Source organism: Apteryx mantelli, chromosome 15 (genome assembly GCF_036417845.1).
Source record: "Apteryx mantelli isolate bAptMan1 chromosome 15, bAptMan1.hap1, whole genome shotgun sequence".
Classification (NCBI taxonomy): Eukaryota; Metazoa; Chordata; class Aves; order Apterygiformes; family Apterygidae; genus Apteryx; species Apteryx mantelli.
The window spans coordinates 11,541,642-11,559,334 of NC_089992.1; the positions used below are offsets into that span (position 1 = coordinate 11,541,642).

General features: G+C 42.0%; 1 protein-coding gene across 1 annotated transcript; it reads left to right on the top strand.

Annotated features, from left to right (window-relative positions):
• The first annotated feature begins 6 nt into the window (after positions 1-6).
• On the top strand, positions 7-17,083 carry LOC106496418 (lamin-B3-like). Its single transcript, XM_067305252.1, has 12 exons — positions 7-374; positions 4,520-4,676; positions 5,709-5,834; positions 6,779-6,949; positions 8,297-8,422; positions 8,542-8,762; positions 9,654-9,882; positions 10,797-10,904; positions 11,794-11,907; positions 12,015-12,125; positions 12,267-12,337; positions 15,481-17,083. The coding sequence occupies exons 1-11, from the start codon at positions 7-9 to the stop codon at positions 12,306-12,308; spliced, it is 1,773 nt and encodes a 590-aa protein (XP_067161353.1). The 3' UTR covers positions 12,309-12,337; positions 15,481-17,083.
• Positions 17,084-17,693: the final 610 nt, after the last annotated feature.

A 17,693-nucleotide genomic window follows, 5' to 3' on the forward strand; every position in this document is an offset into this window, starting at 1 on the left:
GCTGCCATGGCCACGGCTCTGTCCTCCACGCCGGCGGGCGGGGGCCGCTCCCTGGGCCGCGCCGCCGCCGCCTCGCCGCTGAGCCCGACGCGGCTGAGCCGGCTGCAGGAGAAGGAGGAGCTGCGGCAGCTCAACGACCGCCTGGCCGCCTACATCGAGCGGGTGCGGGCGCTGGAGGCCGACAAGGCGGCGCTGCAGCAGCGGCTGGCCGAGCAGGAGGCGGGCAGCGGCCGGGAGCTGGGCAGCCTGCGGCTCCGCTACGAGGCGGAGCTGGCCGACGCCCGCCGGGCGCTGGACGACATCGCCATCGAGCGGGCCGCGCTGCAGGTGGAGCTGGGCAAGATCGGCGAGGAGCACCGGCAGCTGCACGGCAGGTCGGTGCCCGGCCCCGCCGCCGCTCCTGCGCGGCCCGGCGGCGCAGGCAGCGCTGGGGCCGGAGGCGGCCGGCTGCCCGCAGCCCGCCCCGGGCGCTGGGGCGGCAGCTGCAGGGTGGCCGGGTGGTGGTGGTGGTGGTGTGCCCCGGGGGGCTTGGGGCGCCTCAGGTCGGGAGGAATCGGCGTGGGCCATGGAACTGGGGCTGCTGCTCTGAGCGCCCGCTCTAGTGCCACCGGGCTGAAGGAGGCGGCTGTAGAGCCCCCCATGATGGGCACGGGGCTCCCCCAGGGCCTGTGGTGGTGGGAGACCTTGCGAAGGGAGTGCAGTGTTGCATGAATGCCTGGCTGACTGGGATTGCCACCACACCTGTGTCCCTAAACACCTGAGAAGCTGCTATGCTGGAAAGCATTTAGAAAGTTACAGGGATGGGAAAAAGAGTTTCAGTACGGAGTCAGCTAACATCTCTTAGGGGCTTATTAGCTCAGGCATTGCCTAGAGGGGACTAAGCAAAGGAGCTTGTCCTGTAAGCAGTGTAGCATGACTGACTCTTACCTGGCCCAGGCTGGTACTGCACAGGACTCGTCCTAGTGGCTTTTCCAGCTTCAGATAGGATTTAAATGCTACTGGGATGAACTGCCTGCTGTTTCAGGCTTGACTTTCTTTCAAGTTGCAGATTCTGTGCCTGGTGTCTCCTTGTCATCTGGTCTCCCAAGGCCTGGAAAAAGGAGGTGGCCCAACATAAGTGCAGTCAAAACTCCTTGAAAGAGGAGAAGTGTCCACTTGCAACATGCTTCCTTTGTGAATATGTGAAACAACTAGTAGTGCCACCTCTCTGTACTGCCCTATTTACTTCTAAACCACTTACAGATGCATAATTTGGATGCTAATAGGCCCCCTAAATTCTGCTATAAGCTCTCTAACATAGAATTAGGTACCAGCTTTTTCTGACTCTTCACAGTATGGGGCAAATGCTGTATCCGCATAGATTCAGTAGGACTTCAGTAGCTCTTCTACTTGAGGGTAAAACTTGTTTTTACTCTAAGCTTCTGTTTTCAGCTGCTTAAAATGCCTTGGACTTGCCTCATTCATGGCAGATTTTGGGTCATAGGTCTGTTTCATAAATCTAACCAGCCACTTGATTGGCCAGTGAGAAGGCTGATGCCAGCTCAGGAATTTTTCTGCTGCTCTCTGTGTTTGTATAACTCAGTGGCTTTGTTTATAGAGCTTTAGGCTTGGCAGGTGTGTAATCCTCTGGACTGATCTAACTTCTTTAAAGTAACTAGGTCTTAAAGTGGCTAACTTTATAGCCTATGGGAAATGATACAAAGTGTATGCTGCTTTCTGAAAGGACTAGACTGGAGTCCTAATGTTAATGAGTATATGTATCTGGGCTGTCTAACTGCAAATGTCTCAGATGACTTGGAACAAACTACTTTGAGGGTATCATGCCCTTTATATAAACCCTTTAAATAACCTGGAACTCTTATAGGATGGAATGTCACCAGATAACTTTCCCAACAGCATTAACGATTGGCTCTTACTGATCACTTTAGTAAAGAGACTTAAAGTTTCAGCAACAATGAAACGTGCTTGCATTTCAGCTATTTTGTTTTTATTTCTTAAACAGTGGTAACTGGAAGTAGGCCAAAGATGTTTGGGAAGCAGGAGTTGTGGATAAGCATATCAGTTGTTTGAGCTTAGAGCCTGAGGAAGGTCAAAGCAAGTACAGCAGCACAGTAGAGAGACAGGATTGGTTTCCTTGTGCACCAATGGCTGTAGATGTGCGTTTTGAACCTGAAGTATGTGCTGTAGTAAGTCAAAGCTGTAAGAATGAATTCTGTAAGTGCTGTTAATATTCTGCAGTCTTGACAAACGGGAGTTTATTTGAACATATCTGACTTTTGGTTAAAAAGTTTCTTGAATTCAAATTTTCCAGGTCAAGCAAGGTATGAGACACATACCCTGGAACATACTAATTAGCATGTTCCAGGGTATGTCTGAAAGCTATTATCACAAATGGCTGAGAGTCAATAAGCCAGGTTTAGTTCTGGACTGGCTTGCACAGATTTGAAAGTCAGCATATGCAAGTTTGGAGTACTGTCACTACTTGTTGCATAATAATGCAAAGTGCTGGCCTGAACCCTAAACTTGGTTTAAAAGGGTAGTAAACACTCTTGTCAAAGCCAGGCTTTGTTAAATTGCTATTATTAAAGATGAAATGCTTTGCCTAAGTTTTCTGAAAATATTTGTCAGGAAAGAATCCAAGAAACCTGAAGCTGGCTGTCAGAGGCCTGCATCAGAGTAAAATGAACCACCAACCCCTAGTTAAACACAGATGCTCACGGAATGTCATTCTTGCACATGTTTAGGTGATTGTGGAATAAAAAATTAGATTGTAAAATGAAACTATTAATCTTATCAATAGGTAGTATTATTATACAATTATTATCATAACCAGGTAATACTCACAATTGGTGGTAGCAGAGATCCCAAGAGGAAGGTGGAATTAATATCCAGAAAATAAAGAAATCTGTAAATGGTGTAAAATCTACAGTGTTATCTTGTTCGTCATCATTACCCCCAGTAAAAGTACTTTTTTTCTAGAATCTGAGTAAACTACTAAATTTTTTTGCTAGTATAGCTATTAGTACATCATAGTCACAAAGTATAGAGACAGTCCGCAAATGTCTTGAAAAAGCCGGGCTGGAGAGAGAACCTCATCTAGCCCCTCTCCCCCAGGCCTGCATTAGGACTGAGCGTACCTGCGTCCTCCTAGCAGACATCTGTGTAACCACTCCTGAATTCCCGATGATGGAGATTCCAGAACATCCCCAGGCAACCTGCTTCGGTGTTGAGCTACCATTCGTTTCCTCTCCCTAACATCTAACCCAAATATCCCTCCCTGCAATTTAAGCCTGCAACTTCCTGTCTCTTCCACAACGGATATGGAAAAGAGATTCCCTGCCTCTCTGCTGCGGTCTTTTATGTATGTAGAGACAGTTATGTCTCCTGTCACTTTTCTCTTCTCTAGACTAAACAACCCTGACTTTTTTCCAGTCTTTCCTTGCTGTCCAGGCTTTCTAGAGCCGATCGCTCCTGTAGAGTGACTTTGGACTCCCTCCAACTGCTCTGCTCAGTTATCAACTGGAAAACTCATTGTACGAATTATCACAACCTAGCCGCTTGGCAGAGCAGATTTTTGCTAAAATAAATTGAAAGCGTTATTCTTTACAGTCTCAGATTTGAGTTTTGCGCAGGAAGTCGGACTCCGGTTTTAGGCCAGACAACTGCAAGGATACGGAATTAGAGCGGCTGGCGATTATCACCCCTTTCTCTGAGGCAGGAGCTCGCTGCGGGGCCCAGCCCTGTCTAAGGCGCCGAGTGGAACCGGCTCCTCAAACCGCCTTGGCCGTCCAGTCGGTGCCAGAGGCTCGGTGACGGGGTGTTGGCAAAGGCCAGCGGGAGGAAAACCACCATTTTCCTCCACAGGGCAGGATGGTGCCCTCCGGGGACCAAAACTCCTCCCGCGCTGTGGGCAGAGCACCCACCCCTCAGCTGAGGGGGCAGCGCAGGAGGAACCCCGGTGAGGGGCCGCCTCACCCCGCGTACACCGGCACGGCAGGGAGCAGGGCACCCCGCCGCTGGGCCCGTGGTGGTCCACGGCCTCTCCCCGCCGCTGGGTGACAGGGCCCCCGGGGCCGTGGCGGCAGTGCTGCGAGGGGGTGTCTGCGCCTCGGTGCTGCCCCGGCAGAGGCGGGTCGCTCTGGCGAGCTGCGCCCTGCTCCGAAGGCAGCTCGGCGCCCCGCTGGAGCCCTGGCCTGGGCCTGCCTCCCTGCCCACTCCTGCCGGCCGTCAGTGTCGCCGGCAACGGCACGGTGACCAGGTGTAGGATCCAAGCAAAGTGAGCTGCAAGCTGGCGCAAAACTTCCCCATGTCTTTGTTTTGAAAAATGATGCTTGTCTGAGGGCTCTGCCTGATTTCTTTCTTAGAGGCCACCCTGTATTCTCACCACAAATGTCTCCCTCTTTCTTCTGCTTCAGTTCTACCACAGATCCCCCTGTAATGGTAAATATGTGTGTGCTTTTTTTTTTTTTTAAGTTCCTGCCTTGCCAGTTGCGACTGAGTGTAAAACTTTCACTTGTAGGAATTCAAAGAAAGAAGCTGATTTAAGCCTGGCACAGGCTCGCGTGCGGGACCTCGATGCTCAGCTGAACGCCAAGGAAGCCGACCTGGCAACAGCTCTGAGCGAGAAGCGAAGCTTGGAGAACGACCTCCGAGAACTGAAGGATCAAGTAGTCACTGTAAGACTTGCTCCTACAATTTCAGCTTTGCTTTTGGTCCTGAAGGTTTGCTTGCTTTTCCAAATTAGTTAATCGGTGTTTAAAAGGAGGCAGAGGCTGTTTTCTATGACCACTACAGGTGGGCAAAAGAGGACCTACTGAGTCTTGGTGAAAGCAAATGATACTGATAATTGGTTCATTAAAATGTCCTGTTGCAAGTACCTTTAATTTTATTCCATGACCATAGTATGTAATTTTTCTTGTTCTAAGGGTAAATCAAGTTGAAATGTGTTGAATTGCTACAGCCCCTGTAGTAGCCCCCCTCTCTAGCATGTCACTAAATGGAGCATTTGATGGATGCTGCTTCACTATGCTTAAATCTTGGTAGAATATAACTTCTCACTACTATTTTTTAATGGACCCTTGTGCTACTGAAATGAACTCTGATTGCTTGAGTTGCTACTCTAGCAAAGTGTATCACAACAGCTAGACTCTTAGAAATGTATTATCCTGATGCTTTAATGTGATCATTGAACAGGCTAGTTCAAGATTTCCAGGATGAGAACTAAAGCCTTGTATCATTAAAATAGCACACTCCCATATTGGAAGTGTCTAATAGCTTGCCAATATAGTAAGGCTATATTTGGGAGATATCACTTGCTAAATATCAAATAAATGACATTGGAATTTAAGCAGAAGTTTAAAACCCTTCATATTGTGAAGGGGAGGAATGTATATGGATGGTGCAATTGATTTATCTGAGGTCTACTTCCTGGGTTTGAAATAAAACAGTAGTAAAACTTAGCTGGTGCGACTGTGGGATTCATATACTTACCCTCTGAAAAATCTGCTCTACATACAATTAAACAGGATTCTTTCTGTTGCAAACATGTTAAGTTCCAATGAATCAGGAACTTAAGCAGTAGAATAACCAACTTAAGAGTGTATTTTGATTGCTGTAGGAATGAAGTTAAATGATCTGTATTAAGTTGGCTGCCTTAATTTGGAAAAGCATCTCTTAATTTCAGTTACCCTGATGTCAATCTCTTCCAGCTGAAGCTCTCACTGGATGATACCAAAAAGCATCTCCACAGTGAAATGTTGAGGAGAGTGGATCTGGAAAATCAAATGAAAACTTTGCAAGAGCAAATGACATTCCAGAAGCGCCTTCATGAAGATGTATGTTTTAGCTTATTAACAAGAATTCTTGTAGGTGTCAATGACCCCTGGATGCCCTTAAAAGCAATGTTACATGTGCTTTATCCTTAAAAAGGTAACTAGCTGAGTCAACCTATGACAGTCCACCAACCAATAAAAACCACCTAACTAGGAAGACTTCAAGAAAGTGCACAACCTCATGTTAACTGGCATAGTACCAATAGGTATCTGGAATATGAGATAATTTTCTCAGGCTGCACTTCTGAAGGTAACTACAATCCCAATATACTATTTTGTGTAACTGAAAGTGCAAATATTACAGTTGAAATTAAATGATTCCAGGTGTTTGCTAGAAGCCTAAAATAATCAAAGAAGTTGAATCTCTTCTAATAAGCAATTCATGTTCCCTACTTCCTTAATACTTATCAAAGCTGTCTAGTGAACTTTGTGAAAAGTCAGTACATAGCATAGAACTAAATATCATGTAAATGTAAACCAACTTCCTTCTGACTGGAATGAATCCCAAAGCATGTGTGGTTTAAATGATAGAGAATCTGAATTTTTAACCCAGCTTGCTCTTATTTCTTGAGTAAAATAAGAATAGGTAAAGCAACAGTTCTTAAAGAAACTGAAGTCTACATGCATGTCTTCTAACTGGAAGAAAAGTTAAGAAATCAATCTAGTTCAAAGGATTAGTCTCCAAACTAGATGCAAACTACTGCGTTTAGTAGTTTCCTCACTGCCAACATTGCTCTGATAAGCCAAACAACCCAGCATGCCTAGATGGAAGTAGGTGACCTAATGGACAAGTGTCTAAATTCTGTGAATAAAGATGAATTACCATGTACTTGATGACAAATCTGCTTCAGTGCTGAATGACTTGCTAAGCTGTTAAAGTAAGCCCACGGTGTCAAACTGAGCTGCGGTGGCTTGCTTATTTTCTGAGAAACTTGTTCTTCTCCTAGGAACTCAAAGAGACAAAAAGAGTCCATGAGAGCAGGATAGCAGAAATAGAATCCGGCCGTCAGAGAGAATTTGAGAGTAAGCTCTCGGATGCTCTGCAGGGGCTCAGAAAACAGCATGAAGAACAAATTCAAGGATACAAAGAGGAGCTGGAACGAACATTCAGTGCAAAAGTGAGTCTGCAGAAGATGCCAATAAAACAAAATTTAAGCTCTGCACTTTGACATGATTAAATTCACACTAGCATAAATAGCTGAGTGGAGTCCTTGCTTTCAGTGCAAAACTTCTTGGCATAATGTGAAGGGTAATCAACTCAACAGCTATTGTGGAATCTCAGAATAGTGTCAAATATTTGGCAATTAAACTTGCTGTCCACAAACACGTATAGTCACAAATAAAACTGATTTAAGCATAAATATGATTCCCTTGGGGAGCAGAGTTAGGGATGACTAATGTAACAAAATTGATTGTAATTCAAACTACTGATAAATCTGAATACAAGCCTGACAAATTTAGGTCCAAGGTGTGCTATGTTAGTATTAAGCAACTACAGTATTACTGAATAAAAGTTGATCTGATTATAATTGTATTAAAATACATTAAAGTATTCTTACAGTTGCTGAAGGGCATTTTCAAATATATGGATGCAAATGTTACTTTGCAGTTGTACTGAATAAGGCAGAGGGTGGCTATGGACATAGTGTGATGGTATCTCTCTCCTGGAACTGCTCTGGCACTTTTTCCTAGCATTAGCCTTACATTCAGACAAAAGGCTTCAGGCTTATACTCTTGTAATTAAGATTCCAGAGGTCTCTGGGCTGGTTGCAGTGCACAGTATTGGTATCTTAAGCCTGCCTTAATATTCAGTGCAGAATCATATGATCTGCTGCTTTTCTTATCAAGTAGATGTCTTAATTTTGTCTTGTTTTTCCTGGCTCTCTCTGGTCTCCAACTTAGTAAATTCCTTCTGACACTTGTGCCCAGGTTTCTGCTGGACCTTCTGTGACTGCCTTTTGTATTAGCATGACCGTCTACTTTATTTGGGTGCTTGTTTTATCTCCTTTCTTGGAAAATCTCAACTTGCTCTAGAAATAGGTTAGTGTTGCTTAGTGTTGCAGACAAACTGTTTAGAACTATTGGGGAAGAATAATACTTGGATGAGCACAACTAATATCATATAGTCTCATGCTTTGACAAGCAGCTTCCTACCTTATTCTCTATTGTTCTTCTGGAAAATCCATTTACTTCATATCTGTACAAAGTCTTTATGCATCTGTAATTGAAATATCCTAATCCAACACCTTTAATTACCTGATTATTGCTGACATGATATCAAAATCATGTAAACCCCCCTGAAAAGCAATGAAAAATCTTTTGACCTGGAGTTTATTGGTATCTGTGCAGTTAAGTAAAATGTAACTATTTCCAGATGTAACACAGCTGGAAATCACTTAGTTTTCCCTCCCTATTTAAGATACAAGGTCATAAGTAACTCATTACTAACAGTGACTTATCCATAGATGGAGAATGCCCAGCTGTCTGCAGCAAGGAACAGTGACTTTGCCAATGCTGCTCGAGAGGAACTAATGGAAACAAAGCTGAGAGTTGATACTCTGACGTCCCAAGTTAATCAGTATCAAAGCCAGGTACTATCTACGTTTATATACTTAATATTATTTTACTTTAGATAGCTAGTTCAAAGTATTGGGCTCTTCTCTCTAATCTTCAGTTATTCTTTAATTGAATTTTTCCCCTTTAATTTTAGAACACTGCTTTGGAGAACAGAATAAGGGAGCTACAGGAGACACTGGATTATGATCGTGATCTCCATCGAAGACGTATGGCAGAAAAAGAGAAAGAAATGGCACAAGCCCAGCAGCAGGTACAAGCACAGTTGGAAGAATATGAGCATCTCTTAGATGTGAAACTGGCTCTAGATCTGGAAATAAATGCTTACCGAAAAATGCTGGAAGGAGAGGAGCAGAGGTAGGATATGACAAGATCCTCATATGAAGACTTGCTTCATCTAAGACCTCTGTACTAACTAACTGCATATGCTTCAGAATGGGGAGAAGGCAAGAAGTAAATGTGATTGTGTGTTATTAGTACCATAATTTAGTTCCTAAAAACCATCTACAATAGATTATGCTTTATACCCCACACCCCCTTAACAATGTAGTAAGAGGAAGATCAAATAACTCATAAACCCAACCAAAGGCTCAAAGCTCCATTAGACATCCCTCCCTGGAATCATATTTAAACTTTCTCAAAGCTTCATGCTACATCCTAGAGATATAAAATGGCCCTTCTTTTCCCCTTGTCCCTCAGACTTAGGTGCTGATGCCATTTGCATGGGGTAATGAATGTTTAAAAAAAAAACACAAAAAAACTGCTTTTAGAGGTAGTCATTCTGCACACGTTTTAATCTGTGCCTGGCTAGCTGAGAAGTCCACTTAGCAATTGTGGAACTTCAGCATTAAAGGCTGCACACATGAATGAAATGAAGTTGTATCAACTCCAACTATCCATACACTGCTTAGTGAGAACAACATGAACTCTCACTACATGCTAAGAAAGGTCAGGAACTTAAACTACTTTCACTAAAGTGCATATCCATAGAGACTTTAAATGAATACTTCTTGCAGTTGGGAATCATTTCTTACGGGCATAAGCTTGCTCTGAACTCTAGGTCTGAGGCTGTCTTCCAAACTTAACAAGCTACTTACTAAGTTGCTCTTGCCAGTAAAAATAAAATCTTACGTTCAGGACTTTATGGAAAGCTGGGATATAAGAAGCTGTTAGGCTTGGCTCTCCTGGGAGGAGAGGAGTGAGAAAAAAACTTTCACTTGAATATCTGCTTATCTGACTCCCTTCTAGGCTAAAGCTCTCACCTAGTCCATCTTCACGTGGCACTGCAACTCAAGCAACAACAAGTCAAGGGCGCCGGTTTCTGCATGGAAAAAAAAGGAAAATGAAAGAATCCAAAATGAGAGGGCGTAGTACTGGATTTAAGACTGTTCAGCATGCTTCATCTTCTGGAAATGTATCTATTGAAGAAATTGATACTGAGGGGAAATTTGTCAGGCTTAAAAACAACTCTGATGAGGTACTCCTACTCATTCAAGGCTGCATTCCCTTCACTGTGAAGTATGACTCCTTGTGAACGGACTTGTGGCTTAGTGAGAGATGGGGGCTGGGAAAAATGAAAAGATGAGGAAAGAACTGCCAAACTAAATACTGAATGGGCCTTCTCTTCAGCTAACCTGACTCCTGTCAAGGGGAGAGTATGTAAACTGATTTGGATACTGCAGGGGTTTTATTCACGGGGCTGTCTGAGAGGTGCCTTCAAGGGAGTTGCATTGGCTTCTGTGATGCAGAAGTCTTCAGTTATTTCTCACCAGATTCAGTCTAGCACTATCCGAAGTACTTCTTCCTTGATGAACTACATAATGTGCTTAGTAAATTGGATAATGACAGCTTCTTACTACTTAGAGGTGATTAGAACAGCTAAAAGGTTGAATAGGACTGGCAGTATCTAACCCATACAAAGAAGGTTTCTTTGACTGATTAGGTAATTCTTCAAATAGTTTAATCTGCAAGTCCTGAATTATTAGAATTAATTTTTAAAAGCTTCAGAACCTGTGGCTGGTAGCTTCACTACTTCAGCCTGACACACTTTAAACCTTCACCTGCCACTTCATGCATGTTTAGGCTCAACTTGTGGATGAGCATAACCAACTTCATTTATCAGAATCTTCTTGGTAAGAACATCATGATATCCCAACAGAAGGCAAGGATAGATGTGCCTAAACTTGTGGGACAGATAGTAAGATTAACCATAAGGAAGTACTGGCAGAGGTCATAGGGAGGCTTTACTGGAAACTTGAAGGCAGCCTCAAAATTGGTCAGACTCCTTTATGCTACAGGAGTGGGATTAAATGACCCTTGAATCTAGAAAGAACCTTGCTCTTCTATGGTATGGTGTTGGCCTGTAATGCTGAGAAACTTCTTATCCCATAGGATCAACCACTGCATGGATGGGTGTTGAGACGACGGCTTGGAAGTGTGTCTGATGCAACATATAGATTCCCTTCACGGTTCACTCTTCAGGCAGGCCAAATAATTACAGTAGGTAGCAGCTTTGTAAAATTTATTCAGAGCTCTGTTTTTGTTACCTTGGATGACAATAGAGATACTCAGTTTGTGTAACAAGAAAAGCTATATTAATGTCTCTTAAACTTTCTTGGTATTGTAAGTGCCCAGAGAACCAAAAATCTTTATGTGGAGAGGGAGACAGGAAAATCCTTGCAACAACTTGACCTGAAATGCCAATTAAATTTTTCTTTATAAGAGTAAGTCTTGGAGAACTTGGATTCCTGAGACTGGGACATGCTCTTATTGTGAACAAAATCAAACTCTTTAGTTTACTGTTACAGCTCCCCATGCTCCTGTAACTTGATACAAGCTGTGCAAAGACTTTCCCTATTGCTAGCATCTCTAGTCTACTACAGCCCAACAATGCTGGGCTCAGTTAGTGGCATTAAGCTAAACATTAGCTGTAAAAAAACTTACTCTAAGTAGGTCTAGATAAGTGTTCAAAAAGCCTAACTCTAAACTCTGTACTCCAAACTATCACAAGCTTACTCAAGAGGTCTGGTAGTGACTCCAGGTTAGAGAAGGCCATCTTGACTACACAAGTTGTTGCCATGAGTAAGTCTATAACCATGGTTTTGCTCTGTGACCCAAGTGGTATGTATGTCCAAGCAAGGTTACCTCTTAATCAGGTAGAAGCTGTTAACAGCTTTTTCTGCACTAATGTTCTACAGTCTTAAGCTGAAAGCACTGCCAGTTTCTTGATTAGTCCTAAAAAGAAGCACAGATCCTGCCATGGAGCAAAGTGGTTCAATTTACAATACTGGACAGCTCTGGGAGTGCTTGGGAGGTGCACACAACAGTGAATCCTAATCTAGCTATGAATAAGGTTCTTAAGAAGCTCATTATTTATATCTCTCTGCAGATCTGGGGTGCAGATGCTGGTGTAAGCCCAGGTCCTAGTGATCTGGTTTGGAAGTCTCAGTCTTGGGGAACAGGGGACACCATTGGTGTTACACTCATCACAGATGATGGTGAGGTAAGTGAAGTAGTAACTAGCTACGACTTCCTAATACTAAACTTTCTGGATGTGCTTAAATCTTGAGGGGGTGAGAGGATCTTGGTGGTGACTCAGCTGTATTCTAGGAACTGGCAGAGAGGAAGATAATGCATGTACCCAGAGGAGAGGAAAGTGGCGAACAAGATGATGAGTATGAGGAAGAAATAACTGGAAGTGAAATGGAGTTTCCATCTCAGGTAAGCTCCCCAAAGTTTAAATACATGCTATCAACAGAATTATTTAATTTCTTGTCATTACTACATTATTACATTACTACACGAAAAATTCCCTAAGTACTATCCATATCCTACAACTCTTACCATTTTTCTTGATGTCAGACCAAAAGAAGAAGAAAAAAGAAATGTTGTTTGGTTTCATGATAGTGATTCCTGTGAGCATCCTAAAGCAGGTGAGATCAGTGAGAGAATTGTGCTTGTAGTCTTGTAGAAAACTTGTGCCATTAGTAGTGCTGCAGTCTCTTGTCCCATGTAGAATGTAGTTTGCATGGCTTTGCATCAGAACTAGAATTGATGTCTTGTTTATTCTCTAGCGGTTGAATATGATCAAATAGCAGCATTAACTGTTTGGTCTCTTATTACTAAAATAAACATTGAAGAGTACTAGCTTTAATGTCTGTTCCATCTAAACCTGTGTCTGAGCATGAATAAGCTTATAATCTGTTATCCCTAGAAAGGAGTGCAAACACTAACTGGAAATAAAATACTATCTTTGTGAAATGGAGTCAGGGACTCAGTGTCCCTGACTTGCTCTTAAAATAACCTAAATTCATACTGAAGAAAGCTAATATTTCCATTCAAAAATATGAAAAGACTGAAATCAAAGTTCTGGGTGTATTGATTGCATAAGTACTTCTGAAACTCAAACATGAGTTTGAGGCACTTCAGTGCAAGCTCACTTCCAGAAATTTTTTTTAATTTGCACAGCGAAATAAGCATCTCAGCCTTGCTTCACTCTTAAATACTCCCTTCAATACTTTTCAAGTGGAACTGTAGCACAGATGCAGGTCATGCTAATAGAATTGACAAACTTAAATAGAACAGGCATATTTTGGTTGAATTATACCTATACCCCTTTGGCTACAACTTACATGTTGCAATGTCTCTTTGAAAGACTCTCAGTAGCCCCTCCAAATAGCTTTTGACAGATTATTACAATTCTGAACTTCTATCTTGAATGCTTCTAGTGCACTTTGATATACTAATAGTCAGGTATCTTTAACTGCTTAAGTATTCTAAAATAGAGCTAATATGAGGGCTTTAAATCATAACTGAACACTTTGAGAAAAAGCTAGATTTCTAAACATGAAGCCAACAGTCAGTAACAAATCTAGTTTGTGTGCTCATCTTGTACAAGAACCTCTGCGAAGTGCAAATATGTCATTACCTCACTGCAGGTATAAGGAATTTAGATGCTTAAATCACCATAAAGGGGATAATGGAGGTATGCATTCACCACCTCCATGCTTTCTGCTTCCCTCCCTCCCAAAAGGGAGGGGGGGGAGGAGGGAAGCTGCATTCATTTGGAAATAAGATAACAAAATATGAGCTCTTAACTGCATGTACTCTGCAGTCGAGTGTCTATCTACAGAGTACTTGCAGGGGAAAAATTATACTAAACCGTAAGAAGAGCACAAATGTCTTTTTAGAATGACTGCCCATTTTCAGATGCACTTGGCTGATCAGCTTATTAGTCTGAAAGGTGATGTCTTCAATACTAAGTTGAACTATGTTGTGGGCTCTGAGCATAACAAATTTTTTTAAAAAATTATTCCAGTTTAGTAAATAAAACTAGGGTTAAAGCACTTGAGCTGAAGACATAGTCATTCTCTAGCAATGACTTGCTGTCAAGTGAGCACTTGCAAAACTTTATTTCTGCTGCTGCACAGCAATGTGAAAGGAAAACTCTGGAAACTGGCAGTTGACTCCCATCACGTTCTGGGATTCAGTAGCTTTAAAGCTCAAACAAGACAGTTTTAGGGGAGGGGACTCCCGACCTGACTGTGTAATTGCTAGCTTGCAGTCCTGAATTACTGTACGATCAGACCTAATCTTGTCATTCACATTATTCCTGAGGAAGGGAAATTGAGCATTATTGGAATGAGACAGGCTAGAAGACCAATTATCAACTGAAGACCTTAGTTCTGATTCATTTAATACTTCAGCCTACTCTAGTAAGACTTGTTCAGTAATTACTGTACTTGACTCTTGGGCTGGTTTGTTTCTGACTTAAAATAGCCCCATGCTTCCCCCACTAGTGCAGACCGAAGGCACCAAGTGCAAGGGGTGCCTGGCTAAAACCTTGTTCCGTCCCTCCTGCTGATAGTTTGTAGAGCTACCACAGCTCTTCCCAAATATGATCCTACACAGTTACAAGGAGGACTGGTATCTTAATGCAGCAAGTCTTAAAGCCACCATTATTTCCTATGTATTTTTCATAATATAACTTTGAAAATTTAACTAGAAGTACCTTGGAGTACTGTCTTGCTGAAGAAAATGATGTACCTCAGAAGGGGCAGTTACTGTCTGCTGCTTGGTTCCTTCCTTGTCCCTGCCTTTTTCGCCCCCTAGAAAACCTGGGGAAGTGTCTATTATTAGAATGCCAGCTGGTTTAAAGGGTGCTCATGGAAGCTTCCTGATCACATGCACACTTTTGTAACATTCCAGTAACACTGAAGGAAGGTGAGACTCTTCATTAATAGGCTAACGAGTAAGGCTGTGTGATGCTGTTCTGGGCTCCAGGCTCACAGTGCACAGCACACACCACAAGGGCTGGGATACCAGCAGAAGCTTTAGGCTTATAAAAAGACTTAGTAGTGAAGAGCTTTCTCATGTTCAGAATAAGGCCTCTTCTCCAATTTCTTAAAGGTTCTTTATTTGAATTTATTAACAACAAGGCTTGTTCTGCAATCACTGATGGAAAGCTAGAGTGATTGGGGGAGGGTTTACATTTTTAGTCTGTTTTATCAGCAGCTTTACAACACAGTTGTGAGCCACTTATGGTAAGAATCCATTCTAATACTCCCACTCAGAAATGTTAATGTCCTTCCTTTCCTCTGCTGAATTTCAGTCAAATTCCTGTTGTTATTACTCCCTATATGCTTCTGCCACACCAGTAATACAGAAATGATGGCAACTCAGTCAAAAACAGTTCACTTCTTGCAAGGGCTAGCATGAATCTGAGGTAGCATGAATCTGCATGCCAGAAAAGTTTTGAAGCCTCAGAAGTGAGGTACTGATAGCTCGATAGCCTTTCGTTAAGAAGGAAATGGCTCATGTATTGCATGGACTCAAATTCTGAAAGTTTTTTTTCTCCTTTTCCATCTCCCCTGTACCCTTTAGTATAGTTGGTAGTATCCTGCCTCTCTTAAACCTGTTTTGCTTTATTAATAACTAAATCTACAGAATACTGTAAGACAACAAATTATAAGAAGATTGAGTAGGTAAACTATCCTCTCTTTAACCAGCTTGCACTGCAATAACATGCTAAGCTTGTATGCATGGTAGTTAATGCCTTGGTGTTTTACTTCTGCAGCAAAATGAGGACCCTAGCTGTTCTATCATGTAATGAAGACAAGGTGATGATCATCTAAATGCATCTCAGCCCACATGACATTTTGGACTACATGTGTCCTGGTATCCTCTGCAATATCTGAAACTTGGAATTCACATCTCCCATCTGACATGTGTAAGAAGTGTTGTCCATAATGTGAAACTTCCTACCATCTGACACTGGACCCTGTCTTGGATTCAACCATTTAAAGAGCAGTGAAGTACAACTCCTTGCAAAATTTTTTGCTCTAAATTAGAACATAGGGATCTAGTTTCCATGACCTGTTGAAACACAGGAGAGCATACAGTTTACAATACTTAATGTTAGATGTGTGTCCCAAAATGATGATAAATACTTAAGACTGAGCATGAGGCTGCCCAGCTTTCTGAATAATCTGACATTGGGTTTCTCAGAAGGCAATTTCTGTTTCAAGCCTGAGTAGGAAACTACATGGCCCAGATTACACCTTAGCTTGCACCTTCAGCAAGTCTGAACTTGGCTGGGGAAAAGCATTATCCTGAAGGGTGCGAGTGTCTGAAATGTTTCCTGCTCGGATCCTGATATTGAAATATGAAACTGGTCTAGATCACTTGTTAGAGAACTTTCTAGTGTTTAAAATTTTAAAATTAAAAGCAACTTGTAAAATGTTTTTTACTTGCTTTTTATTAAATGTACTGTTTGTGTTCTAGCAGCTGGAAATCTAGAGACTTCAGTATTTGATATTTCTAGATATAGTACAGCACAGCTTTTACTTCCAATTTGTTGGAACCTTAACTTGGACAGCTGTATCCTATAAATGTGTGTTGGGGGGGAGTATCTCATTCCAGCAGCTAAGGTACTATAACTAACAATATTAGCACTCTGTTTGAATGGTGCCAACAAGCCAGCCTCTTAAGGGGATAGAAGAAACATGCTGAAACAAAGAGCAGAGCTAGAAAGCATCAACTGTAATAAAAGATGCATCAAAAATACCTGCTCTTAAAGTTCCTGTGTACTAAATACCTGACATAAATAAGGGGAAGTGCAGTCTGCAGTATTGCTTGGTGTACATCTAACCAGACAGATGGGGAATACTGTCTCTTGGCCAGTAGGTAACTTACTGTAACTTTAATGGCTTTGCTGGCCACACAGAGGCATATCTAACCCTTGGAAACAGGCAGTCATCCTTCACAGTCATTATTCTACCACCATTATCCCCCCCCACCCCCCAAGAAAGGCCTACCTGGTTGTTGTATGGTGAAGAAATAGCCACTTCTCTTTAAGAATGTGAGACCTCTTCAAATACTGGAATTGTTTCTGACCTTCTCTGCCTCGCCAAAGTCTTCACTGTTATAAAACAACTGAATTTAAGATCTGTTCTGTGTTAGAATGCAGTTCTTAATGTGAGACTTTCCTTACACTGGCTTGAATTCACTTAAATTAAGCTATTTAATAATTGAAGTTTTAAGAGATGGCAACCAAATGCTGACTGAACACTTGCGTTTTAGCAGATCTGAATTCTTGTTGTACCTTATGGCCTAAATTTAAATAGATGCTGCTATAACCTTGCTACATTTATCTTGATCTGTTAAACTTTTTTTTACTATTAAAGATATTTTTTGTGTATATAACCAGTCTTGGACTTTAATATTTGCAAGTTTAAAAACAATCAAAATTACTTATTGGTAATAATTCCTGTTACTTATTGGTATTAGCAAAGTGGCTCAGAAGACTTTGAAGCAATACAACTGGCACGTCCGGGAAAGACTTCCTGCAGATTGAAGAAACCTTCAGCAATAGACCAAGCTGCCCTGTTTACATAGCTAATAAAGCTGAATTGTAATGAACAGGATGTAGGAGGAGTCCTTCATATTTTAGATCAGATTTCTCTTTGGAACATAAGGGAAGGATGATGTGCAGTGACAAACTAGTGAATGAGGTTTGAACTACTGCAATGGTTTTAATATGAAATAGCTGCTGCAGAATGTTATTTGGCAACCCCACCAACAGCCTAGGAAATGACATCTACTTCTTGAGAAGTTTATGAAACTTCTTAGCACCCAACCTTAAAAACAAATTAAAGAACTTTTCTGATGCTTGCAATGGGTCTTACTGTGCATGCTGTTCTCTGAGCAGCAAATCAAAGGATGGTTGGCTTCCTCTGAGCTCTATGTTATCCCATTCAATAACAGTATAGCTATCTATCTTCTGACTTT